The sequence below is a fragment of the Anser anser genome (assembly GCF_964211835.1).
Source record: "Anser anser genome assembly, chromosome: 24".
Classification (NCBI taxonomy): Eukaryota; Metazoa; Chordata; class Aves; order Anseriformes; family Anatidae; genus Anser; species Anser anser.
In genome coordinates, this window is record NC_139745.1 from 3,283,234 (window position 1) to 3,310,295 (window position 27,062).

A 27,062-nucleotide genomic window follows, 5' to 3' on the forward strand; every position below is an offset into this window, starting at 1 on the left:
CCCGCGGGGCCGGGGCCGGGGCGGGCGGGGAGGGGACCCGGGGCCGGGCGGGTCCCGCCGCCGCCCCGCTCCGAGCCGAGCCGAGCCGAGCCGAGCCGCTCCGCCGCCCCTCCATGGCCCCGGCCGCGGCGGCGGCCCCCAGCGCCCGCCGCCCCCGGGGGACCGGCCCCGGCCCCGGCCCCGGTCCCGGTCCCGGTCCCGGTCCTGGTCCCGGTCCCGGTCCCGGCGGGAGGCGCAGGGCTCGGCGGGTGAGTGCGGGCTGGGGTCGGCGGGGAGCGGGGCCGGGGGTCGGGGGGAGCCGGGGGGGAACGGGGGGGGGACCGGGGGGGGGAGCCGGAGGTACGGGCCCGGAGGGGGCGCGGGGCAGCGGCGGGAGCACGGACACACGGACAGGGGGTGGACAGACGGACACACGTCCCATCACCCCCCCCCCCGGGCACCGGCACCCACGGGTGGGCACGGACACGCGTGGGAACACTGGCACGAGGGGACCCGGGTGCTTGGAGCGAGAGGGAGCACACGCACATATGCACACGCACACACACATGAACACGTTCACGTGCAAGCACGCACCCAGCCACGCACCCTTGCACACCCAGGAGCCAGGCAGGGGCTCCGGCTCTAGTGCCCAAATCCCAGCACTTTTTGCAGTTCCCCGAGTCTCCTCGCAGAGGGTTTACGTGAGGGCTGGTCACGGAGCTAATCCCCGCGCAGGATTTGATTTAGACGCTCTAGAGAGGAGAAGTGGGTGGAAATTATCCCGGTAGCTCCCCGAGCTGGGGATCGGGAGGGCCTTTTGGCACCGGTGGCTGAGCCCGCTCGGAGGGGGGGACCCGCATCTGTCCTGTGTCGCTCCCAGGTGGGTTTTGATTCCTGCTCATGAATTTGGGGATGGGGCTGCGGGGTAAAGCAAGGTAAAGCAGGGCACAGGGCAGGGGAGGCATGAGGTTTAAACTGCTGGAGACAAGAGCGATCCCAGCTGGGAACGCTTCGGGGAACTTCTCTCCGCCAGCCCCGCTTGCACGCAGCGAGGCGCGGGGTCCCAGGGTCGGGGGGGACGGAGCGCGCCTGCCTGGAGCCGCTGGGGAGCTCGGTCTGTGCCCGCGAGCGTGGAGCACTTGGCAGCCCCCCGTCCCTTCCCTTCCTCCACCCTGGCAGGGATTTTCAGAGGCGCAGAAGGGAAGGTGCCAAATTCAGAAAGAGTTTGGTTCCAATTCCCTGGAAATCCCAGCCGAGGGGTTTTTTCCCTCCTTCCTTCTCTCTCGGCGGTGATGATTTTTGCAAGGTGCTTGGCTGCAGCCTTCTTCCCGTGCTCTGCCACCCTGCTCGGCTTCCCGAGGCAGGAATTCTCCCAGGAAATCCCTCTGAGCTCCCCACGCCTCCTCCCCCTTCAAGGAAGCAAAAAGCTGACATTAGAAATCCGTTCTCAGTTTAAATTTAGATGCCTGCATTATCTTGAATTTGGATTTATTAATTATTTGCATCTGGTTCATATCAAAAAGTTGAGCAATGCAGATGTCCTGATTTCAGAATGGGCTTGGAGGAGGGACACAAAATTCGCCTGCGTTTCTATTGTCTCATTAAACAATGGCCCGTCAGAAAGGGCCGGGAATTGCAGCCCCCTTCCAGGGGCCTGGCACGAGTTAAGTGCCCGTCCAAGTTGCGTGATCTCCTCGCCACGGGTGACTGCAGCTCATCTCCCAGCCGTGGAGATTAGTCTAATTAGCAGAGCAAATCTGGGTAAGGCAAGCTCTCGTAATTAGCAATCAGTCGGATGTTTCCACACACTTTCTTTGCCTGAGGGGCAGGGAGGAATTTAGCGGATGGCCCCGTTTCGGGAGCAGGGGGGCCTTGGGAGAAGCCAAGGGGAACGGGGCCACGCGCCCGCGGGGACCCCTTTGGCTGGGGATCATCAAGCATGGGGCAGGGAGCAAAGGGGCCGAGCTGTGTCCCCAAACCTCTGCAGCACCCCCAGCCCACTGCCCTGCATCTCATTTCCACGTGACATCGGTCACCTCCTGGCGAGGAAGCCACCAAGCGTCCTGCCCGGCCAGGCGTGTTGGGGACATCTCCGACACTGAGCGCTTGGTGCACCCCCTGCACCCCATCCTTTCGCCTGGGAAAACGGGGGTGCAGAAACGAAACGGGGATGTCTCAGTCTGGTGGGCCGTTGTCCCCTTTGGGCCATGGACAGGTCGCACCTGGGGTCTGCTGCTCTGCAGCAAAGGCTGCGGTGAAAACATTTCCGAAACTTGGGTAAAAGCAGGCGTGAGACCCCCCAGCCCGGGACTGGAGCTGTGATGATCCCTCCCGAGCCGTGATAATCTCAGAGTTACTGTGCTTGCCTGAAAGCTTCTGCGAGGGAGCTTAATTAATTACGATTGATTAACGGGTGTCCCCAGCAAAAGCTGGAGCTGGAGAGCTGCTTTTTGTCCCTGTGCTGGGAGCGTGCCTGTGCTGTGGGCTCGACGTGGGGATTTACCCGCAGGGACCAAGCCTGGAGGAGGCTTTGCCCCGTTGGGCTGAGAGCTGCTGGGATGTTAAGCAGGGCTTTCCTCTGCCGAGACACCCTCGTCATCTTTTTTTTCCTGCTCTTCATCTTTTTTTTTTCCTTCCGTCTGGACACCTTTAATGTGTAGCCAAGGGGGGAATTTGAAGTGGACTGAGAACAGAGGAAAGGAGGAGGGACAGGACTGCAGGGTGCAGCCAGGCTGGGGGCGAGTTCGTCACGCTGAGATTGCTGGGCCAAAAGGGGGGAAAAAGGCAGCTGGAAATTTGGAGGCAGCGAGCTGGGGGGTCCCCTTGCTGGGGAGAAGTCAGCTGCAGGTGAGAAACCAGCAGAGGGCTGGGCTGGATCCTGCAAACTCCTTGGCCCCAGCAAGCGTTGTTTGGAGAGAACACGGCACCGGCATGAAGGCTGCGCGCGGGGCTCGTGAGCCGTGCACGCGCCCGGGGACCGAGGCGGCTCCGCGGCATCGCGGGCCCCATCCTGCCTCCTGCCGGGAGGGGAGGCGAGGATGGGAGAGGGGAGCTGGTGTCGGGGAGCTGCTCCGCCAGAGCCCCGTGCTGGGGCGGCGTTGGAGGTTACGGAGTTATTTTTAACCGGCGCAGCTCGGCGCAGACTGTAATTACCACGCTCTCACCTTCGCCGTGGGTGGGGAAGCCGGTGCGGGGTGGCGCAGCTCGGCGCGTCCTCGCACCCACGGGTGTCAGCGGCCCGGGTCCCCCTGTGCTGCACGGGGGGGGGAGCTCGGCTTCAAGGGGCATCGGGATCTCAGGAGCTGGAAGCGGTCTGAAACTGGTTTTATTTTAGCACGTGGCCATGCGGAGGGGCTGAGCCGTGCCGCCGGGGCTTTTGGGTCTCACCCATCACCGCGGCTTTAAACACGCTGGTGCTTTTCTGGGCGCTTGGGTGATGGATTTCAGCCTCGTCTCCTTCCAAAAACTGAGAGAGCAGCTTTAAAGTCACAATATATCCGAAAAAAATAAATGGAAAAAGGAGGTGTTTGCTGTTTGTCGGTGATTTCCCCAGCTTTTGCTCCAGCCTGGGCTGCTTCCTTCCCTCTGTGCCCGCGGGGGACACTGGGGCTGTGTCAGCGCTGCTGGAAGCTGCTGCGCAGACGGAGCGCGCAGACCCTTCGGTCTCCCAGCCTACAACAGACAGCGGCAGAGCTCTCCACGAAGGCACAGATTCTGCCTTCCTCATCGGCCTGGCTCCCCGGTGTGTTTTGAGGAGCTGGGGGGGATGTTTTGGAGAAGTTTTGCAAGCCACGTGTGGAGAAAGGCTTGTGCAGCCATCATCCTGCTGCATCTCCACGGGGCTGCCGTCCCCTTTGGCACGGCCCCGGGCCCTCATCCCTTGTCCAGAGGGAGGTTTTTGAGGTCAAATCTGCCTTTTTATGGACCACAGCATGCTGCAAATTAACACAGGCAGTGCAGGCTCGCAGGGCTGAACATCCCAGGGCACCCAAGGGATGCAGGTCCCCGCCAGCCGGAGGGACCCTCCCCGGTGCCACCGTACCCCGGGGGCTGCGGGTTTGCCCTCTGACACGTCGGGATTTAGCATCACATTTTCGGGACGTCTGCCTGCGAAGGAGGGATTGGGGTGGGAGGGTGGAGCCAGCAATACGCCTTCATGGTGGGGGGGATTAGAGAAATATTTGCGTTTATTTTAATGCCGGGCTTATTGCGGGGATTGGGAGCTTAGCCCCGAACCTGGCAGCACGGCAGCCGAGCCGTCATCTTGCCCTATAACGCTAATGACGTTTACATTTCTGCTCCCCTGGGGTGGGAACCCTTCCCAAACCAAGGCGTCAGGTCAGGCCTTAAGGAGGGAGGAGGCCGGCAGGGAGCGAGGCCACCAGCTGTCCCCGCGGAGGGACCGGGCTGTCCCCCCACCCTGGCAGTGCCACCAGGACCCTCGTTGCTGCCCCCAGACTCGGCCCCGTGCGGTGTCACAGCAAATCAACCCAGTGGCTGGAGCGCTGGTGTCTGCGAGCTTCTGAATTTGATGCCAACGCTGGATTTTTTTTTTTTATATTATTTTTTTTTTCCCCCTAAAGAGCTTATATAACCTTGGGGATTCTATTAATAAAAATAATGGTTTTGAACTCTGGGAACAACCATCTCCAGCAATGAGCAATTAAATGCTGCAACTTCTGCAAGCAGGCAGCTATCGGGCGGCGGGGAGATAAGGGGGCAGCGGCGGGGCCAGAAACACCTCCGGCACCTGGGGCGGGGGGCGAGGGGCTCCGGGGGGGGCTGCAGGAGGGTTCCCATGGGGGGGCTCACCCCCAGGGAGGGGACAGACGGCAGCACCTCGTGCTGCACTGCCCACTGATGTCCCCGTGCCTTGGCTCTGAGCCACATACGATGGGAAGGCGTGGAGAGAGCATCCTGGCCCCAAGCAGGGATGCTCGGGGGGTCCTGGTGTGAGCTTTGGTGAGCAGCCGGCGGCGGGGGGGCTCGGGGGGGGTGCAGGAGATAGCGAAGGAATTCGGTGTAAAGAGGCACGGCCGGGGCTCGCTGCCAAAAATAGGAGCTGGCTGCGCGCTCGTGGCAGGTCCAGGGCAGGGGCCAGGCACCCGGGGGGGCTGTGCCTTTATCCTCCCTCCCCCAACCTTTGCACGGCTCTGGAATTTATTTATTTTTTTCCATTTTTCCCATTTTTTTAAGACCTAAGTTACCAGCAAGGCATTTAATGTTTGACATGTAATATTTGAGAGGTTGAATTTAGGATGGGAATTGGAGAAAGCTGGGGACCCTAAGCCAGGGTGCTCGAGGTGGAAGAACACCTTGGGAAGTGTTCGAGTGCCCGCTTGTTTCCCTTGGGACTAAAACATTTAAAACCTCATTTTGCCATTTGGGGTGGCCGTTGCTTTCCTATAGCAATGTTTATTGTATTATCTGCCTTGCGATGCAGGATTATCAGCTTGTTTCAGAGAAACATTTGAAATCTCACAGCAGCGAGCTGGGGGTTTGGCTTCTTTTTGTTTGGGGCTTTTTTTTTTTTTTTTTAAAAATCTCCCTCATTCAAATTGTCACAGCTTGACAGCCTTGTGCCAGGAACACGCTGTCATCCTGAAACTCATATCTTTAATTCCCTTCCATGGGATGCTAATAACACCTTAAGATGATTAAGACTGGGAAGAAAAACCTCAGTATTTTATTTTCCTCCCGCCGGTGATGCTGCTTGCTGGCTCTTGCCACTCCATTCATCTCGGGAAGTAAATGAGCCCGGTCACCTCCCCTCCCTGACCCCACGCCCTTGCGTTCCCAATCGGTTTTACTTTCTGGCTTTTCACCGCGGTGCCGTCGGGCTGCTCCCACTGCTGCCGCGGTGCCCGGAGCCTCCCCGTGCTGCTGCGGCTGATTCGGAGGCGCGACGACCCCTGTCCTGCAGCGTCCCTTGGCTCGGGGCCGCCCTGCAGCTTCCCCCCCAGCACCCAGCGTTCCCGTCCCAGCAAAGGCCTTGAACTCTTGCGGCTTAAATCCTGCCCAGGAGCTCTCCTGGCAGCCCCCAGAAAAGGCAGATGAACCTCTCCGAGATTTAATTACCGGGGCCAGGCTGGTTCCCCCCATCCCTAAGTGGTGCTTGGCTCCTTTTGCAGCCTCCAAATCACACCGGCTGCGTGCTGCAAGGCTCTGGCCCAGCACGAATCTGGGGTGTGGGGGCTGCAGTGTCGCGGTGCTCGCCGCAGGGTCAGGACACCTGGCTGGCCAGGCCACATTTGTGTTCCTTTATCGGTTTGGGTCACTTTGGCAGCAAGCAGAGCAAGCCAGGGAGCGGCTGCGGTGCTCGCAGGGCGCCGTGATACTGCTGCCTTGTCAAACCTTTGGTGGTGGGGTTGGTTACATGCGCAGTGTTGGTGGCTTTGGAGAGCTGTTCTGCAGCTGCCTGTCTCCGTGCCTCAGTTTCCCAATTGGATTAATAAACAGCCCTTTCCCCTGCTGTCACCGCGCCGAGCTTGCTGCTGCCACCCTTTTGCAGGTGCCGTAGGGCACGGTGACACAGGGCAGGCTCTGCAGCATGGGGTGCAGAGGGTCCTGGCCATGCCAGCTGCCCTGCACAGCTTGGGGTTTTTAGGGCTTTGGTGGGTGTGAAGGAGCCCCTCAGCCCTACTACCACCAGCAGGGAGGCAGAAATAACGAGAAGGAAGCGGGCAGGCCGGAGAGGAGAGCAAACCTGCTGGACCCTGCTGTGGTGCAGGCAGTGGGCTCAGTGTCCCTGTGGTCCCCATCCTCCTGGTGCCCCCATAACCACGGTGTCCCTTTGCCTCCCATGTTCGTAGCATCCCAGTGTTCCTGCGGTCCCCATATCCTCAGCATCCCCATGCTCCCAGTGTCCCCGTGGTCCCCATGTCCCCACCATCCCATGCATGTGGACCCCCGGGCCATCGAGTGACTCTTCTCCACCTCTTTTTCTCCCCTTCTCCCTTCGCCACCCTGCAGGAGGAGCGGCCGGGAGGGCGACGATGACTGCCGAGAGCGCCGAACCCAACGGCCCCGTGCGGGAGCCAGCGGCGGGGGGCACCAAGCCCACGGCCCCCCCAGCCCCGCCGCGGCGCCGGGGCCGCAGGCTGCGCCGCAAGTCGCCGCCGGAGGTGCCGGTGAAGGGGCAGCTCCGCATGCGCTCGCCGTCGGGAGCCTTCGTCATGGTGGGCATCTCGGTGGTCTTGGTGGGCATGACCATCGCCGTGGTGGGCTACTGGCCTCACCGGGGGCACGGGGGTGCCGGGGCCGGAGCGGGGAACGCCAGCACCGTGGGGGACATGAGGAGGGAGGCGGCTGCCGGGCGCCCCGTGCCCCACAGCGAGAAGCTGAAGCTGATCGGCCCCGTCATCATGGGCATCGGGCTCTTCATCTTCATCTGCGCCAACACCATGCTCTATGAGAACAGGGACATGGAGACCCGCATGCTGATGCAGAAGGGGCTCTACTGCATGGCCACGGGTCTCCCCGAGGGGACCGGCCCCGAGGACGCGGACACCCCGCTGGCACCCAAGGCCAGCCCCGAGTGCTTGGAGGGCTGCTACGAGGTGGACCTGTCCTTGGGCAGCAAGTGGGCCGACTGCTACGGCCCCAACCGGCTGCAGACCACGGCCGAGCTCCTGCAGCGCCCGGGGGCCTCCCCGACCGCCTCCCTGCTCAGCCTCCACTCGGAGGGCAACCTCGGGCTCTCCTCCGCCGTCGGCGCCTTGGCTCTGCCCATCATCAAGCTCAACAACCGCTTGCTGGACGCAGCAACGCGGGGGGCTGGGGGGCCAGTGGAGGCAGCCGAGCCCCCTGCCGAAGCCCCGCCACCCCCCTGGGCTCTGCTGTCCCCCGGTGGCAGCGGTGTCGCGTCCCGGGGCCAGGAGCACCGTGGTGGCCACGTCATCGTCACCATGGAGGAAGGCTGCCCCGTGGCGGAGCTCGGCCCCGATGCTCAGCCCCACAACCCGGGGCACTCCAAGTCCCTGGACCTGGGCTGGCCGGGTGTGCTGCTGGTGGCTCCCATCAAGGACCGCAAGAACCGGAGCTGGCCCCGGCTTGACCACGTCACCCCGGGGGCTTACGCCAAACTGGAGAACCGGGGCGAGTCCTCGGACCGGCTGCTGGAGCCCGGCGAGACCCCGCGCCGCGCTGAGCCCCGGCCCAGCTCCTGGGCAGTCGGGGTGGAGGGGGGCTCACGGGTCTGACGGCCCCACGGGCTGCGGGGTCGTGGTTTTTAAGAGGACATCGCCACACCGAGGGGTCCCCGATTCTCGGGGAAGGCTCCTGGGTTGGGACCTGCGCTCCTCCCTGCCTGCTCCTCTTCCTCATCGTCTTCCTCCTGGATGCTCCCGGCCCTACAAGCCCTTCTGCTGGCGGCTTTCCCGGAGGAGCCCTCGCTTTGACACCCAACGCAGACCATGGGACGGGGACACGGGGTGTGCAAAACCCCACGGCACTTCATTGCACCGGGGCGAGGGTGGGGGCACCGGGGGGGTTCTCTCACCCAGCCCCAGGGGGAAATTTGCTTGAGCAGCGCACGTCAGCCCGGCCGGGCCATTAAATGTTCTCTCGATGCCATGCGGTGCCGCCTCGTCTCGCCCTGGGGGTGCTCGGGGTCGGGAGCGTGACGTCCCCACCGCTTCAGCCCCATGTGTGCATGGGAATATTTGTGCATGGGGAGATTATTTTTTTTTCCCCCGGAGAAATGTCAGTGCTTGCTTGTGGCCATTTGCCAGCCCTTGCAAATTGCCACTGTTCCTGGAAGTGCCCAGGTTTGCCCCGAGGCGAGGTACGGACCTGTGTTAGCACTCCTTTGCAAAGCCTGGAGCTCTCGCTTTTCTATAGGGAATGCCCAAGTGTCGGTATGGGTGGCATCTTCCAAAAATCAGAGGGTTTTTTGTGTGCTTGGGCCACATTTCAGGATGCGAGCATTGCCACAGCCAAGTGTTGCGGGCACCGGTGGTGCCGGGATGGCGGCCTCCAGCCCGACACCTTGGTTGTGCTCACAGCACAACTCGCTGTGGGAAGCCTCAGCCCTTTTTTCCCCCTCCTCATCCTCACCCCAGCAGGGCGGGTGAGCAGAACCGGAGCCAGGTTTGTGGGTTTTGTGCCTCTCCGGGGTCCTGCTGCCTCCATCCGGGCTCAGCATCCTCCAGGGAGGTCCAGCGCCGCCCTGTGCAGCTCGTGCAATCGGGATGCTGTGTGCCCCAGCTGAGTATTTGCAGATAAGGCGACAAGCGCCAGGTGATGCAGAAGGTGCCCGGGGCAGCTGCAGACACAGGTGCTGCCGCCCACCCTCGTGCTGTCCAGGCAGCTGTGAAATCACTACAAATGGGGGAGTTTCTGGGGTGCAGCCATTCCCAAAGCCGGTTTTGGGGCAACGGGAGTTTTCCCACTGGGGTGAAGGATGTGGGCAGCAGGGGGATGTGATGGGGCGGAGAGCGGGGTGTGTGTGTGCTGGTTTTGTGGCACTGTTGGATTTCCTCGTGTTATTTGGTGCCATTTTGGCTCCTGGGGCCTGTGACGTGTGTGGGTGCCCGAGCTGGGATTTCAGGTCAGACAGCCTCGGCGGGGGGGTGGCTCGCCGAGGGGAAGAAGCATCTGCTGCTCCTTTTTCTCACAAATGAGCAATTTTTGCTCCAGCATTTCTTTCCCAACCCTTTCATGATGCCTTTGCCATGCCCTGAATTGTCCCTCCAGTGTCCCCCTAGCTGAAGCCACCCAGAAGAGCTCACAGTCCTGGGCAAGGGGGGCGAGGAGGTGCCTGGTCCCAGCAGGAGGAGGCACCAGAGGTCACAGAGGTCCCCGTGGTTTGCTCTGGCAGAGGCACAGGATGAGGGGTAGGACATGGGGTGGGACACGGGGGGCACCGGGTGGGCGCCGGGCTGCAAAGCATCCCCCTGCGCTCCCCTTTTCCCTGCACGCCGCGGCGACGTCGGGGACAAACCAGAGGAGGATTTTTGCAGCATCCAGCACCGTGACCCATGCCTGATCCTGCCGTGGGTCCAGAAGCGAGTGGTGCTCAGCAGAGCCTGTCCTGCCCCGGGACTCCAGCCCCTTCCTGGAGGCAGCAGCGGGCGCCCTGGGGTGCTGAGGACACCACGGGGACGGGAGCGCCGCTCGCCAGCGACTTGGGAGGCGCAGAAATGTGGCTGCGCAGCTTGGGCTGGATCCCTGCCCTCTCCCATCCGGAGAACAAAGCCAGCCGTGGTGTGGAGCCGAGTGTCAATGGCTGAAATATGTTTTCTCTGTGTTAAATGTGTTTTTTTTTTCTTTTTTCTTTTTTTTTTTTTTCTTTTGATCCTGTTTCTGCTTCTCCTTCTGAAGCAAGTACAGAGCTTTGGACTTGGAGACTGCAGGGACAACAGCTTTCTTCAGACCAAACCATCCCTGCAGAACATTTGGGCTTGGCAACTGCGTATTCTGGCAAAAAAAAACCCACATTGCCGGCACAATCGTCCCCAGCAGCTCTGGGGCAGAGCAGCCCCGTCCTGGCCGCTGGCTCTTGTCACAGCCAAGGAGCCGTTTGTCACCACGTGGGGCTGTGCCAGCTGCGTGCGGCGCTGGGGACAGGGACGGGGCGGTGGGGCGAGGGGATGGCAGGGCTGGAGCTGCTGCTGTCGCTCGTCCAAGCTTTCATCGGCTGGCACCTCGCCCCTCATTAGTGATAGTGCTTGGCACCGGGGCTGGGAAAAAGCAGATTAAAGCCTAAAGGATGCAAACGACCGGTTTTAGACCAGTCAGGGTTTTCCACGCCACGTTTCTTTTTCCCCCTTTGGAAATTTGGCGTGGCTTGTTTCTTTGCGTGTTTTTTTTTTCTTTTACTTTTTCATTTGAATTTCTACCTCGTCTTTTGAACGCTTCACCCTCTCTTACCCCCCCCCTTTGCTGCAAAGCACCCCTAAGCCCCGCATACACCTGCAGCGCGTTGTCCCACGCTGCACGGGGAGCCCCCCGGGGTGTCCCACGCAGGCTCCCCCAGGGCTGCGGGGAAGCAGAAAGGGGCTCGGGGTTTGGGCTCCTGCAGCGCTGCCCCGGGGTTGCCCTGGCTGCGATCCCGGCTTTTACGCTGCCACTTAATCTCCAAACGATTTAGGCACGGGTTCAATGCAATAAGCAAACAAACAAGAAGTCACCGAGGGGGCCTGCCCTGCAGCAGCAGCGCGGGGACGTGCCAGGAGGCTGCTTCGGTCTGAAAATAACTTTTCCTTCGCATGGAAGCAGCTGCAGCCAAACTCAGTGCCGGGCCCAGGAGCCGTGTGTTGGAAAGCAGCGGCCAGAAACTCGAGGACAAACCCGGCCCTGGGTGGGCTGCTGCGGGCTGGGCTCGGCTGCTCCCTCCTGCCCTCCGGGGCATCCATCCCGGAGCTGCCCCACGGAGGGGCAATCCCCAGCTGCAAAGGAAATGTTCCAAGTGCACAACTGCTTTCTTGGTTAACGCGGCACAGCGAGGAGACCTGTGCTCTATCCATGGGGAGCATCACCCGCGTGTCCTCCACCTCCATCTCTGCTTTGGGACCCAGCGCTGGTGCTTTATCGCTGCAGCGGCGCTTCCCGTTCCCCTTGCCGTGAAGTTAACCCATCACAAAAGCATCCCGCGCTGCACGAGGTGATGCTGGGCACTTTCTCCTTATCTAGCCGTAATTTGGGACAAAATCGGACAAAACCTGGAAAAGAGGCTGGGGGAAAAGGCTGCGTTTTGTGCCCGGGAGGTGCGGTGGGGAGGATGCAGCCGGGGAGCCCCCAGCTGGGCGGCATCGCCCGCAGCTGCGCCCACCCCAGCACCTGAAGGTGCTCAGCTGCTGCCCGCCCCGCTGCGGTCCTGGGGCTCGTCTGCAGCCATTTCCCCTCCTGCTCCTCTCCGAACGAAGCAACAACCACGACTCTGCCTGGCTGGTAAGTTCTTTCTATCTTTTTTTTTTTTTTAAAAGAGATTTAAAGCCTACGCGAAGGAAAGCTCTCTGCTAGCAGCGGTGCACTTGTAGTACAGCCAGGGAATTCAAGTGCTGGTGCATTATTTAGGGAGAGTGCTCTGCTATAAATCTCCTTGTATAGGCACTGCGCAGGGAAGATAAAGCCGTGGGGCTTTGCGCAGGGGGTGTCGCTTCTTGTGCCAAGTGGTGGCATGGTGCTTTTTGGTGAGAGACCCTGCTGGTTAAAAATGGGGGTCCCTTCATAGGTTTGGGGTGGCCTGATGAGGCTCCGTGGCCCCCACAGGCCTTCTGTAGGATCAGCTAGTCCCGGGTGGGAAGGGCTGAGCTGAGCTCCGAGGCCCGATACACCACCGCCAGCCCATACCTGCGCTGGCCCCTGTCTGTCCCCTGGAAGTCAAGTGCGGTGGAGCTGGAGCCCAAATCTCCAGGGCCTTGGTTCGGAGCCCATCAGGGCTTGGGGCTTGTCTTCCCCAGCCTTTGGATCCCAAATACAAAATTTCCATAATTCTGTGATGTAGAAAGGCTCCTTTGCGCTTTCCTTCCCCCCCTGAGAGTGTCCTGCAGGGGAAATGTCTGGTGGCACCAAACACCACGACCACCCGAGGTGTCCCTGTCCCGTGGGTGCTGGGGCTGTACCCACGCTTTGGGGACATCAAGGCTGGGGTCCCCAAATATCACTTGGCCGTACCCTGGCGGGGAGCTGCGCGAGGGGCTCTGGGCACGGTTGGACAAACGGACAGAGGTTCCCCCGCTCTTTGGGTTTTGGAGGAGAGATGGTGCTGGCGATGGAGCAGCAAAATCAGGGCTGCAGTGTTTAGGAAGCCCAGTGTGGAGCCACTGGGCCGTACTGGTGTGCACTGGAGCGAGGCCTCCTGGAGCTGTTGGAGCTTCCCTGGGCCTGGGTTGGTCCTGGGTGCTCTGCACAGCAATGGGGATGCTCTGCTCCCCCAGATCTTGGGGGTGATGGAGAGAAGGGGGCCAGGGCATCACGAGGGCTTACCCCCCGTGCCTCAGTTTCTCCAGCTATGGAGGGCAAGGCTCAGGGCTCAGCCCCACCAGCTCCTGCAGATGCAGCTCCTCCGTTTTGAGCCTTTAGAAGCCCGGTGGGGCACCCCAGCAGGGCACGAAGGGCAGGTTTCCAGCCCTATCCCCCTTGCAGCGATGTGGGTATTGGGGTGCGAGCCTGCCCCAGTGCCCTGCTCCTGGGCAGGGGAAGGGGCTGTGGGTCCTAAATGGGGCCTAAATCACTCCTGGCTTCCTCATAAGCGACAGCAGCGACCCTGCAGAGCAGAGTGGGACCCGGGCACTCTGGCCCTGTCCCCAGGCCCTGAGAGCGGCCCCGACCCCGGCACCGTGCCCTGACCCACGGGATAGCAGCGGCCGCCACGGCCCCCGAAACCGAAGGCACGGCCTAAAAATATCCCAGGCTGGGGTGCGAGTGGGAACTTTCTGCTCCCAGCGGGACCGGGGCAGGGGCTGGGGCTGGGGGAGCGGTGCTTTCGGCTCCTCCAAATGGATGGGAGCCCCACGACGGGGCTGTTCTCCTTGGTGCGGGGCCCCTGGGGGGCTCTGTTGTTGGGACGGGTTTGTTTATCCCTTTTTATTTGCATCTCTTCAGATTTCCATGGTGTTTGTTTGCCTGTTGTTTTTCCCCTCGCTTGCAGCCAGGCAACAACACACCACCAGGCTTGGCAGCCTTTGCGGGAGGGAAACTGAGGCAGGGGTTAAAGGGAAGCAGAGCCCCGTCTCCAGGCCAAGTTTTAACTTCCCCAGCTGGATGCAATTCCAGGTTTTGCCAGTTTTGCCCCAAACTCATGTTTCTGAGCCCAATGCGTCTCCTGGTTGGCAGCCCCATGGGGATGGGGGCGACGGGGGTAGGCTGGGTGCCGACTGCCCCCCGGCACCGCGCCGGCTTCTGGCTGCGTCGTGCTGGGGGATTTGCTGCAGTCCTCTGCATCCTCCGCTCCTGGGACGGGGTTATTTAAGGAGCATTTCGGCGTGCTGCCGTACGCCGTGACCCTAATGGGGTTAGACAAAGCGAGGAGCCTGCCCCAGGCCCCAGCTGCCCTGCAGCACGCCTCGTGCTGGCTTGGTGAGCCAACACGTGTCTCGGCTCTGCCTCGCTGCGCTCCGTAAGTCGAGGCGCTCTGACACATCGCGGAGGAGCCAGCTCCAGCGGTGGCCGTTACCCAACTCTTTGTGGCTGGCTTCTACAGCTCCTTTTTTTTTGTTGTTGTTGATTTTTGCCTCCAGCACGCTGAGATTTAAGACTTGGAGTGGCTTGAAAGCATCCTGGCCCCGCGGCCAAGCGTGTGCTGTCGGCACGGCACGGTGGATTTAGGTGAGAGTGGGTTGACTTCGTGGCCACGTTGTCACTCACACTCGTGTCAACAGGGTTATGCAAACCTTTCCTGCCTGTTGGGGAAACTGAGGCACGGGGATGCAACTTTGTGCCTGGTTAGGAGCCAGCAAAAGCGATCCCAGGCTCTGCAGGGAGCGCTTGGTGCTTGATCCCGCAGGCCCCAGCCCCATCCAGCCTGCAGCAATGGGACCGACTTTTGGTTTCTTTTTTGGGCTAGCAGCCAAGGTGCTCCGTCAGCATTCTTGTCGGTCCATCTCTTGCTCCTAGAGAAAGCTGCTGCAGCCAGAAAAATAAACCAGGCCCCCAAAAAAGCAGCGTTACCCACTATCCCTGCTCCAGTTCAATCACATTTGCTCTGGGTTTGGCAGCGGTTGCTTAGCAGAAGCTGTCACCTGCGCTCACCCTGAGCTCCACCGGTGGTTTTGATATTAAACGGTGATGCTTTAGTGAATACAGTGCTCCTTGATGAGAACAGGCTCTGGTACAACCATTGTACCCCGGCACGTGCCTGGCTGGGAGCTGCTCCAGCCGGCGGGAGCAGCCGTGGCGGGCACGGAGCGCGGGAGAGCTCTAGCGGCTGCGGCGCACAGCAGCGGGATGGGGGGCAAGGGGCTGGAAAAGCAAATTGCCCCAGCTCTGGGCTGGGAACAGGCTGCTGGACAAGGGGAGGAGGGAGAAGAAGGTTTCAGAGGCAGGGAGACGGTTTTGTTTGAAAATTTATTGAAAAATGCAATACAAGAAGCAATACTGAACACTTACATCTGTCTAAATGCTACGGCAACTTTCCCTTTGATTTACTATGAAAGTCCAAAATAACAGCTCCCATCGCTATCCAATCTATAAAGATTTGCCAATTTTAAAAGTTCCTATTTTTATAAAGAAGAATGTAAACAGCTAGCCTAGACAATTCACAATTGCCTTAAAAAAAACTTTACAAAGCTCCTTCATATTCTCAGCTAAATCTTTTTTTTTTTTTTTCTTTACAAGTTTAATCTCTAAGGTCGGGGCACTACCACCTCTTAAGGTAATTGTACAATTAGGAAATCAGCAAACCACAGTTTATTAAAACCAGAAATCAGTCAGTCCTGTGATAACACCACTGTGTTGTTCAGAGCTTGCTGTGTGGCAGCCGGCGCTGCCCTTCCAGTTTAATGGATGCGACCAGGTCACGAGCTCCTCGCCTTCCTTTATATAAAAACATTCATTCATATATAAATAGCTTCCATATAATGTATATTATACAATCAAGACAGTCTCCGGGTGAATTTGTAGAGTGGGAAGAGCTGGGAACGTTCATAAAAATAGACCTTACCGGGCTGTTTTGTCCCTGGGACTAACGCAGCACGCCAGGAGCCAAGTTCTTAAAAGCGCGGTGTGGGAGGAAGGGGTGCGGGCGGCCCCGCTGTGCCTGGGGGCAGCCTGCTCCGGGGGGGCTGGAGCCGCTGGGAGCTTTTCTCTTCTGCCCACGCTGCCACCGCTCCGTCCAGCTGGGCTGGGGTGGCTGTGGGAGAGGGTCCCCCACTCCGTGGGGTCAGATCCGGGGGAAACGTCGGGGAAATGCCGGCTGATGCCCAACAAGCGTGGCTGAAGGCAGTTCCAGCGAGTGCGCTCGCCCCAGGGAGGACCCTGGGGATAACGTGTTTGAAACAGGCAAGGAAAGCAGGAACTTAAAAGAGGGAGTGAGCAACGTGGAAACAGCCACCCAAAATCCAAGAAAAAAATGAGAAGAAAAAAAAAAGGATTATTCTATTCTATGCCCACTTAAAAAAGGGGCACGCGCAGCCACGGTAAGCACACGTTCCTGCAGCCCTTTGGGTAAGGAGCTGCCGCTGGTGCCAGCGGGTTTCACAGCCTGGAAAGCTCACACTCGGGGTGCTTTGTTCTGGTCAGGGCTCAGGAGCCCCAGCTGAACATCAAGGGCCAGGCATCAGCCGTGCACCACGTCCCCCTAAATGCCTGTGACTGCCAAGTGCCTTTAAGTGCTACGGACAAACTTAATTCACCCCTGGCTTTGTCTGGTAGCGCTCTGAAATCCTCTTAACGGCTGCTCTGCCGTTTACTGCCCATTTCCCCATCAGTGAGCGGCTACAGGGTGAGAAGGAAGGAGCGAGTGGCAAAAAAATAAAAAACAATCCTAGAAAATGGGCATCGCCAGACAGCTGCTAAGCGCAACGGGTGTTTAAGGCAAGAGTTACCCAACTAAGTCCAGGACAGAGAGCAGAGACACTGACCTAGTAAAGGGTCTGTGGTGCAGAAAAGGAAGGAGAGGGCTGTGCAGGCATGAAGAGGAAGACGTGATCTCCGCACTACAGCTGCGGAGCACTGGGTTCCCTAATTCCTGCTCGGTGCCCAGCGGGGTGCTCACAGCGAGGGGAAGGTGCCTGCAGGCGGAGGCAGAGCAGCGCAGGAGGGGACCGAGCCCCCCGAGCAGCCACCAGGATGGGAAGGCTGCAGGCTCAGGGGCACCCGCAACCAGCAAGGCTCAAGGAAAGCAAAAATCCAGCAGCTCCAGTGTTTACAGCATGGGCTCCGGTCAATACTGACAGCTTAATTAAAATTGCACCTGAACCTGAGAAGCTACACTCAGCCACAGTGTAGTTCGAAGGCTGTTTTTTGGCTAAACAGCAAGTCCTTGCAGCCTGAGCTAAATCCAGTGACTTCTGAAAGAAATTATTCAAATTTAAAATAGCAGAGAGCTTTTTTTATTGCCATTTTCTTCCCGTCCTCAACTGAGGAGCAGCAGCAAAGCACTCCACGCCCTCAGCTACCAATGTGCCACACTACATAAAAAAATAAAATAATCACAACCTCAAAGTCTTACTAAAGTGTTCACAAGTGTCTGGGCAGACTTTACATTTTTTTTTTCTTTTTTTCTTTTCCTTTTTAAGTGCTGGAAGGAGAAACCAGGGCATGCCCACGAAGCTCAGGAAGCAGCAGCGAGTGCTCAGCCCCTGCGCCGTGGAGGGAAGCGCACCCAGCCCGAGGGGCAGGCGGGGAGAAGCGGTGAGTTTTGGGGTCGTCGCCGCCTGGCTGGCGACAGCCCCTGCAGGGCACTCCAGCAGTGACTGCAGGAAGAGGCCGTAAGGTGAATTTGTGTGGTTCAGATGGCTGGAGTGTCTACAAACAAGCACTATGCACTTTTTTTTTTCCTTTTTTAAAAAAAAAGACGACATTTTATATGTGGTCTGTAAGCTAAGCCCAAAGATGCGGATGCTAGCCCTGGTATTTCATTCCAGCAAGGCAGTCACAAATCCAAAGTACAGACCCTTAAACCAGGAGGGGGTGTCAGCACTTCCCACGTGTGCTGGATTGGCTTTATCACAACCAGCAACACCTGACACTTCCCAGTTGCTTGTTCAGACTCTCCACATACAGCTTGCAGGCCTAGGGAAGGATTGTCTAAAGGATTTTAAATTAAATGATAGTAGGATATAACACCTTGCCCTGATACATGGGTAATGTGTTTAGCTTTAAATAAGCACTGGCAAGGGGGAGAAAAAAAAACACCCAACCCATGACTTACAAAAAAAACATTTAAAAATCAACAAAATTAACACCAACAAGTGAAAAACTATGACACTGAAAAAAATCAGTTACTGTGAATGCTGCATAAGCCTACCTTAATAGCATTCAGAGTCCAAACATCTTAAACACACACTTCTAAGGGCTTTTTAATTTAATGGCATCTAGAAAACACAAACAGGCAGAGATGCACAGGAGGAAGGTGAGGTGCCTATCACAGTCCCCTTAAAGCTCTAGAATTCACAGTATAAGATACTCGAAGCAACTTCCAGTATTCCTTAAATCTAGCCAACTATTAATTTGTGTGCATATGCTACACCACACAACCCTACTGCGTTCAAACATCGGGGTCTGAAACCCAAAGGTAAGGAAACTCAAAGTGAAGGTAGAAGCTCTGGGTGCCCCCGTGTCCCGGCTGGAGTCCCAAACTCCCTAGAGCTAAAAATCAAGAGGCAAGTGGAAATGCTGCACAAACTCAAGTCCGACCTTTTAAACTGACTCTTCTGGCAGAAGGACCCATTGCTTTATGAACACGAGCACAGATTCTGCACTCGGGATATGCGTTGGTGTGGCTTATCTCCATTATACCTGACAAGGCTGAGGGAATAAGACTTAAAAACAAAAGGAACACAAAACCAACCCTTTGAGCCCTGCGGTTTGTGTTTGGGCCTGTATCTGAAGAGGCTATGCGTGAGAGGGAATGCAAAACTGAAAACTTGTAAAAAATATTCAGTACAGTTAGAAATATGGCATACTGTTTGTCACAATATATATATAAAAAAGAACTATATCGAAGAGGATCCAGTGGATTCTGGAAAATCACAAGTAAAATGTCAAAGCGCAACTCCTAATAAATGATATGAATGTTCTCTGAGTGTAAAGTCTTGTAAATCCGAGGTCTTTGTGCTCCAGGTAGTTTTTCTGTAGTTTTGCTGGGTTTCTTTTTCCTGGTGTTGTCTGGAAGGAACGCTTCCTAGGAAGAGAAACACAGTAAGTTACAGCTTCTAGCAACCGGCTCTCTGTGAAAGAGCAGAACACGCTTCCCTGAAGCCATCGGAGAGCCGAGAACAAAAGATGGGCTATTGCCAGCGGCACAGAGGCCAGGCTCAGCGCCTTTCCCCAAAGGGCCAACGCTGAGAGCTGCAGCTCCAGGAGCCCTTAGAAAACCCTTGTCATTTTTGTTAGAGTTTGTAGAGAGGTGAAACCACAGTGCCTGTTACACGACTCGCTCTTTCCTCTCGCCTAACTTGTTCCCGTTCCACCTCCCAAGTCTGCGAGCACCAGCTTTGTCTGCACGAGGGCACCAACACCACCGGCACACAGATGGAGCTGGAGTCCCCAGACTCTTTCCCCAAACCACCAAACTGCAAAATGACCTTTAGAGCATGTCAGGAGCAGCAGGATGGGGTGGCCCCACTGCATGGAGCTGACACAGGCAGGGGTCTCTGTGAAAGTCAGGATGCTCCTGAGGTATTGGAGGTGGCTGGTGAGATCCAGCAGCCTCATCACGCACGTAGCTTCTTTTAGACCTTTTTTTTTGGCTGACTTCCACTGCAGGATTAGTCTGCATTTGTGACTGCTACATCAGCCTTAAATGATTTAGTAGGAACAGTCTGAGCAGGAGTCATCACTGTAGAGTAATAATTTTAAGTAAATTTTGACCACATTGAGCCAAACATCACTCGCACGGAGCTCCACCTACCTGCCCCAAGGAGAAAACAGCACCTGCCCTTTCTTTGTGTGTCGTTCCCTACTTACACAGCCTTGCTACTCCTCTGCGATCTCGGTCTCCTGGTGCACAACCACTTTGGTCACCGACATGTCCGGGTGCTGCTCCTTCGCTGCTTTTATGGCCTGCGCTAGCACCTGCAAGAGACCACACGTCAGAGAGGTGCCAGGGCCTGCACACCAGCAAGGGTGCTCGAGCTCACGGGACACTTGCTAACTTTGGGGAGAGAAAAAGAGAAGTGAAACCACTTGTGCTGCACAGTTTGGAAGGAAACGTGGTTTTCTGCTTAAGCAGGCTGCAAATACTTAATTCCTCCTAGGAGTAAAGGCACGGCAGGAATAACTTCTGCACATTGCACCGAGCCGAGAATTAACAGGTCCTGAAGACTCCTGGTCCCAGTGGGAACACAAGGAGAGCAGGAAACTGCTGCAATAGTTGGGTAATTTTGGATCCACACACATTGACACTATGGGAATTAAAGCCTGGCCATGAACTTCAGGCAGAGGAAGCGTGCCATCGGGCTGTGCTGAGGAGTCTTGGCACGCAGTGGGCAATGTGCCACCGCAGCACGAGCTGGGTCCTGCGGAGAGGACAACTTGCAGTGGCACTGGGTTATTTGTGAAAGGCAGGATGGTTTTCTAAGAATACATCGCATCTCTCAGCTGCCCCATCTCAGAAGATGGATGGGAGCAATTAAGCCAACTGTTTATTCTTCCAGCAAGTGTGACTAGCACGTTGAGGATGTTCTCAGACATTTTCTGTCAGAATTAATTAACTAGTTCTTGTCGTACAAATATTTCCCAGGCCCGTGATACTTGCAACTAAAATTAAATTCAAAGTATGATTCTCTGATGACAAAATCATCACTTCCAACACATGCTAGAGGCCAGTGAGGCTGACTCATCACAAAGGCTTTCATATAAAGCCTACGAGATTTAATGCAGGCATCTCCTACCCAGCACTAAACATGGGTGGTACTGAGAGCTATGCAGTGACGTCTGGCATTACACTGCAGCAATCCTGCTTCAAAGTTATTAGAAAATGTATGCAGATAATCCAGATGTCAAGGAAAACTTTTATTTCACATTCTTGCAGATATTTTTAAATCGCATTTTTCCAAAACAACTCTTGTATTAAAAAATTGTGCCAAAAATGGCTTCAGAGCAGAATTAACCTTTGCTGGTCCAGCTATGAAACTGCATGCTCTCAAATAGGAATTTATTATTGAAATCAGTTTTCAAGCTTTATTTCTACTCCAGAAAAACTTTCCTAGCTTGTTTTCTGTTAAAGTTATCTTCAGAAAGGCAGTCTGGCTGTCTGGTTTGTGCCAACTCTGAAAAGCCTTTTGGGCTGCGTCCAAACTCCTACCTGGTCATGGTCTACATCTGCATCTCCTGTGATGACAATCCTCTTTTCAATCCGCGTCTCTGAAATGCCACCTTTTACAGTCTAGTACAGAGGGAATACTACCGTTAGTCGAGAAGTGAAAAGGAATACAAGTGCGCTGGGGCTGCCTGTCTAAAGATGGTATCCAAAAATAGAATTACCAAATACTGCTGTCATACCACAGTATCAGCATCACAGAGGAAAACTGCCACCACTCATGAAGAAAAACTGTCAGGTATTCAATGATCTTCTCTTGTAACTGAGCCAGTGAGGAGCTTTGACTCAGTACATTTCCCTCCCGCTGTCCCACAGGATGGCTAGAGCCATGTCCAGACCTGACTCCACTTAATACATAATCTCCAGTCTTAATGCAACACAGGCAGTTTGGGGACCCCTGGGCTTTGTTTTAGATATTAATCTCTTTTTTATTCTTTTTAAGGAACTGGAGTTTAATTTTTTTTCCTATTACTCAACCCAGCGCTCTATCATGCTGTTTTACTTTATTGCTTTACTTTTGTCGTCGCTGTTGTATCGCGTTCCCTGGCTGTTACCTTAGTGATCTGCGTGGTGGTGGTGCTGCTGGTGGTTTCTGAAGTGATGGTTTGAGCAGTCAGCAGGATGCCAGGGTCTAAATCTCCATTGCCACCATCCGTCTGTGGGAGACAAAAGAAGAGGCCGTCAGCCTCCATAGGCAGCGTGGACAGAAACAAGGCTTCACGTCAACAGAGCAGGGTGCAACCTGAGGGTAAAAGCTCATCTCAAAAGCAGACCACAGGATTTATGAGATGAAGGGACTTTATCTGCAGCTGGCTGCACTGCTCTCAGCTGCACAGGACCCCTCTTGGGTCTCTGGAGACTCAGCCTCTTGGACCCACCAGCAGTGGTGCAGGAGGAGCTACTTCCCACTGGGTTGTACTTCCGAGCAACATTTGATTTGGAAGGATTTTTTTTCCCACCGTTTCTCCTTCCTGACACCACCTTGTACATCACTTCCTTCAAGCTCTGCAGAAGCACTGGAAGTCCAGCTACTGCTGAACTACAAACAAAATTGGTTTTGTAGCTGGTTACTTGGTTCCCGACTTGCACACCTCAACCTCTTGAGCTCTGCCTAAAAATCCCAAAGTCCTCTCAGCTCATCTGCCCTGGCTCCGCTGTCCGTGTCTCCCTTCCTAGGAGGGAAGGAACAACGTCCACGAGCGCTGGGCAGGCGGTACCTGGAGTTACCACAAGGTGGGACCATTCTCCACGGGCCAGGAGAAAGCTAACAGCACACCACAAGCCACGCACAGCTGACTTCTCTGAGCCATGGAAACTCCCTTTTCGTTGTCTTTTCCCCGGACTAAAAGCAGTAACCAGAGCAAAGCTCCTCTACCCCTCTGTTCACCTGCTGAGAAATCAGGCAACACGCTGCTGCCCCACACAGACGCCCAAAAGCCTGCTGTGCTCCTGGGCTTGGGGACAATGCAAAGCCCAGCAGACAGACACCACAGGAACATCCGAGCTACGCAGAAGCATGAACAGTATCTCCAAGTACCAATGTCTTTTTTCTTTTAAACCATTAAGAGCACAATTCTGGAGATGCATCTCTAGGCACCCAGCGAGAGCTACACCCTTCCACAGGGCCAGCTGCGATGTCCAGTGCACACCATAGGCAGCAGAAACGTTGGTGCCCAGCCTTGTTCTATTCCTCAGTGCCCTGAGAGTATTACGCCCTCCTCAGGAATCCCAAATTATACAAAAGTGGGCCATGGGGTATCCAAACCCGAACCTAATCACCATGTCCTACTGTCGCTACATTCCAGCACCATGGGCTGCTTTTAACAACCACAGTTCAGTCAAAACCAAACTAATAAAGGATCCAAATACTCAATACACAAATAAAATCTATTTTATACTGAAGATTAAAATTAACCTTAGCAGTGAAACCATACCTGCATATGCTGCTATTGCTTCGCTAGCATTTCCAGTTTCCAGTCACTGCAGAGATACCCACTCCAATTATCACTTTCTACGGTAATTTTGTTTTTCAACACCTGTTTCAGTGTTGAAGCCTCAGGGACAATCTTCAAACATTTTCAAAATCATTTATAAACAAAGTTCTGAACAGGCATAAACAGCAAGGAGAGCTGGGGTAAACAAGCCAAACCATCTCTTGCAGAGAAAAGGCCAGCTCAGGCCAGCTCTGCAGAGCCTAATCCGCATCCCAAAGCGCCCAGTGGCTGAAGATAAATTCTGTTTGCAAACACACACCTCGAAAAAGTAATTGCAGCTCTTGAAAAAGTAATTACACATCTTGAAAAAGTAATTGCTCTCCAGGGACAGTAAAAACACCGCCACTCTAAAAACATCAGAGGCACCTGGAAATGTTGTCCACAAGATTCGTTCACCTCTGTGCTGCGACTCGTATGTTCAGAGAAAGGCAGGCGGTAACAGACGGGGCTGCTGGCTCACCCAAAGGGTTGGGATACGCTTGGATGAGTTTAATTAAGCCCCTGGAAAATTAATCCGAACACACCTTACCTGTGCAGCTTCGTAGGTGATGGTCTTAGTCTCCGTGTGAACGATGGGGACTTCTTTTGTTGGAATTTCGCTTTTGGCAGCATTGGACACGTCGGAGATGGTGACTGTCTGTGTCTTCACTAGAGGCGGCTGTGGAACAGGTTGAAAAAGAGCTCAGGGAACACCCAGGTAGCGTTTCCACGTAACTGCGTGGCTGGCAAATGTTCTGACACTGATCTGATAAAAGCACTGCGGGAACCCAGGTCAGCCCGGAGTCTTTATTTTTAAGCCTCCGGTACAACACACTTCCAGAAGTCAAAGATCACGTGTGAGGATTAAACAGACAGAAATCCCCTGGACCCTCCCAAATGCCGTGGGCCTGAAGTCAGCCCAACAAAGGCATTAAGGCTTTAAGCCGTGTGTCACAATACCATGAGGAAACTGTCTCCACTGATTATTAACTTTCTAATTACTAGAAGCCCATTGCCAGCTGCCAGTAAGAGATGACCCTCGTTTACTGGTATGTCAAGATTATCACAAACCCTGGACAAATGAAGACTTGATCACAGCTGAGAAGCTTTATCCTGGCCACAAGTGAAACCCTATTTATTAAAAACCCTCATCGCATCCTAGGTCTTTAACTTTTATTAAATCAATGTCAGACAAAACAGAAACGTGACATCTCGGAAGAGAAACGGGGGGGGGAGAGAAATCAGTTGTTCCACCACCTGATAATCATCCAAAGGAAGACAGAGTTAGTTCAGACCCACGGTGCTTTCCCGGATCACTCCATTTCTGCTCACCGTCCCAAACCTGACAGATGCCACCGTGATTGTTAGCGGGGTGAACGGACACGTCTATCGAACGTAAGCGATTGACCGTCAGGAACACTGAAGCAGGCAAAAATATCTCCCACGGTGGGGAGCAGAAAGGGACGTCAAAAGCCCACGGTTGCGATGTAGAAGCACGCTTGACAGCGCTTCAAATTTGCTCCGCTGCGCTACGGCTCAGCCTTGCAGTACAGCAGGAGACAGCAAAATCCTTAAGGAGCTAAAATTACACGCCCCTGGAGCCTAAACGATTCCCTTTTGGGGGATGTACCAGGACATTTTCATCAAAGAAAGGCAAACGGCATTGCGCCGAGGCAAGCCTTGTATTTAATGCAAAAATAAATTGAGAGGGGCTCGTGTGCAGCGACTGCAGGAGGTTAAGCGGGTAATTAGCTCCAAGAAAGAGTCCAAGTAAGCGAAACTCCTCTTTGTGGGTGCGTGGCATCTGCTTGCTGCAGTGTTTGTTTGGGGTCCCAGCCCAAAGCCAAACGGGGAGGTTTGGGAGAGAGCAGGCGTCAGGGCTCACTACCTGGAAGCAGCGAATGACCGCCGGCAGCCCGTTATTAACGCTCGAGTCGGGCCGCTCGCCATTTAGCTTTCTAAGCGGCTCTCCCGCAAAATTGTCTTCGCCATCCTCTGCCACCTCCTCTCTTCCCCAGGGCTGCGGCGGAGGGGCAGCAGGGACTGCTGCGGGCTCCAGCTCAGGCAGCTCTGAGTCAGCCGCCTGCTTTTCCACGGCTGCACAAAGCCCCTCGGCGCAGCTCGGGTCCTCCTGGCCCTCGGGGAGGCTGGGGGCAGCCTCCTCCTCCTCCTCCTCCTTCTCCTCCTCCTCCTCCTCCTCGCTGCTTACGGAGGAAGCGCCAAAGTCACGGCTCGGAGAAGGCTCTGATGCGGGTGGCATTTGGGTCTCACTAAAAGCTACCGACTGCTTTGGGCCCTCCCATTCAAAGCCAGTGTTAACACTTTTCCTCTCTGGCACTGCAGCCACATCCTCTCTGGAGAGAAAGTCACTCACATTCTAAAAAGAAACGAATACACAAAAAGGCCAGAGAGAGAGAGAGAGAGAAAGAGAGTTAGGGAGAACAGAAGGTCAAGAAGCATCAAGACAAAACATCGGTCTCTTATAATACATCACATCTCCAGTAATGCATGCAACAGCAGCGGATCTTGGAGGTTTCAGAGCTTGACAACCTTTGTGATACACGATGTAGCCGGTGGATTTACTGCCACAGCCCTCCTGGTGGATTAGTAACCCATGGTCTGAAGGTTTAAGGAATTAACATTAAAACAACGCTTTGCACCTAAATGAAGAACCACCACTTCAACTTTTTGTCTGGTTTGGAAACAGGAATAATTTCAGTGTAGCAAGTGGGGGCCTCCGTGCACATCCAAAATTCACACGTGCAACAAAACCCACCAGCTACACTAAAACCATGCACCAATGCTGCTTTCAACTCTTTGAAATATTTCGTGTTGTGGTTTTAATTTGCACACGGAGATTAAGAGAATAAACCCAGAATTATTGTGCACAACCAGTCTGCAGGGCCTGTGCTTTGCCATCTTCCTGTCAGCTGGGAACACACCTCCGAGCACCCTGTTTGCTGCTGCAGTCTCTAGGATTACACAGCCATGCCTGCAAAAAGTCATAATGGCATCGGTAAAATTATTGTAAGAATTGGTATTGATATCAACTGATTCGGTTACCAAGAGGCTCCTGAGCCGGTGACGCAGCCTGGTCAGCTGAAAGAAATGGTACTGCTTCTTCTAGACAAACCAGCTCCATTAACCTGCACAGCTTAGCACAAAAGTTTTCAAGTGAGGAATAAAGAATTGGGGCTTTAAACTGGAAAGCCAGACGTTGACACTGATGTGTCCTGACCCCATCACCACCGAGCGTGCGGTTCATAGCTGCACCTGACCGTTTATTTGGGGCTACTGAAATATTTGTGACATACTTTATCGCAAAGCAGCTATCGCAAAACAGAAACCTTTGCAGTAGCTAAACCTCCTGAAGGTACAACACAGTTGGCATTTGTGATGGTGCACGGTTGAGAAGATAAGTAATAAAGCAACCCAGCCTTCCGAGAAGCAAGCAAGCATGTCTATAGCACCTGAGGTATTTTAGAAGAGCGCCAAACCCGAGGGTTTAGCAAAGGCTGGTGCTACGCTGCCTTCCATTCAGCTCCTTAGCAAGTTCTCAACTAGGTCTTCGCACATCTCTGGGAGCCCTCTAGCCAGAAGGGAAGCAACAGTGACAAAAGAGAAGAGAAGGGTTAAAACATGAACAAGACAGAAAGCTTTAGCAAAAATCAGCTGTTTGCCCAAGCGATGAGTACTTAATACACACTAATTCTCAGAGAGAAGCAGCATTTTTGGCACAAGCTGTGAATGACGGCTACAATCCTGCCATACCCTAGAAACTGTGTTTCTCTCCTTATTGACATGGAAAGCTGCCTTTAAGGAAGGGCAGAATACGCAGTTATCGACACGAACTATTTTAGACATACCAAAATTGCTGCCTCATCCAGCATCAGGCAACGAGGAGGAAAAAAAAAACAGAGGGAGGCCACTTAAATCAATGCTAATTACTGCTTCTTATCAATAATTGACAGCCTCATGGATGATTTCTGGTAACTTTGTATAAAAACAGCCACATATATCTGTACGTCCAAAAACAGTGATTAAATTTTCATTAAAGTATGGCAAGTCTGTCGTTGTCAACTTTTATCCTAATTCTGTGGTGGTATTAAGATGAACAAAAACTGTTGCATCATTTTCTGTTACAAAGATTCTCCGGGCAACCAAAAAACTGTAACGTGCACTTA

The 27,062-nt window shown here is 55.1% G+C and overlaps 2 protein-coding genes across 52 annotated transcripts in view; one reads left to right on the forward strand and one right to left on the reverse strand.

Annotated features, from left to right (window-relative positions):
* The first annotated feature begins 27 nt into the window (after positions 1–27).
* TMEM200B (transmembrane protein 200B) lies at positions 28–17,509 on the forward strand. Of its 2 annotated transcripts, none has more exons than XM_083810317.1 (3): positions 28–248; positions 6,952–11,871; positions 17,160–17,509. In XM_083810317.1, exon 2 carries the CDS (start codon positions 6,975–6,977, stop codon positions 8,178–8,180), a length of 1,206 nt encoding a protein of 401 aa, XP_083666443.1. In that variant the 5' UTR covers positions 28–248; positions 6,952–6,974; the 3' UTR covers positions 8,181–11,871; positions 17,160–17,509. The 2 variants fall into 2 exon arrangements, with proteins under 2 accessions (XP_083666443.1, XP_083666444.1); XM_083810318.1 differs by lacking the exon at positions 28–248 and adding an exon at positions 439–859.
* EPB41 (erythrocyte membrane protein band 4.1) overlaps positions 14,975–27,062 on the reverse strand; it is an 88,232-nt gene continuing 76,144 nt past the window's right edge. For 26 of the 50 annotated variants that reach the window (XM_083810306.1, XM_083810307.1, XM_083810304.1 and 23 more), the window contains 5 exons: positions 23,429–23,557; positions 21,460–21,561; positions 20,891–20,971; positions 19,552–19,659; positions 14,975–18,766 (listed from right to left, as the gene is read on the reverse strand). In XM_083810306.1, coding sequence (XP_083666432.1) covers positions 19,561–19,659; positions 20,891–20,971; positions 21,460–21,561; positions 23,429–23,557 — 411 coding nt within the window. In that variant the 3' untranslated portion in view covers positions 14,975–18,766; positions 19,552–19,560. Of the gene's footprint in view, positions 18,767–19,551; positions 19,660–20,890; positions 20,972–21,459; positions 21,562–23,428; positions 23,558–24,766; positions 25,256–27,062 lie in introns of all 50 variants that reach the window. The other 24 variants (XM_083810268.1, XM_083810313.1, XM_083810291.1 and 21 more) reach the window with 1 other exon arrangement.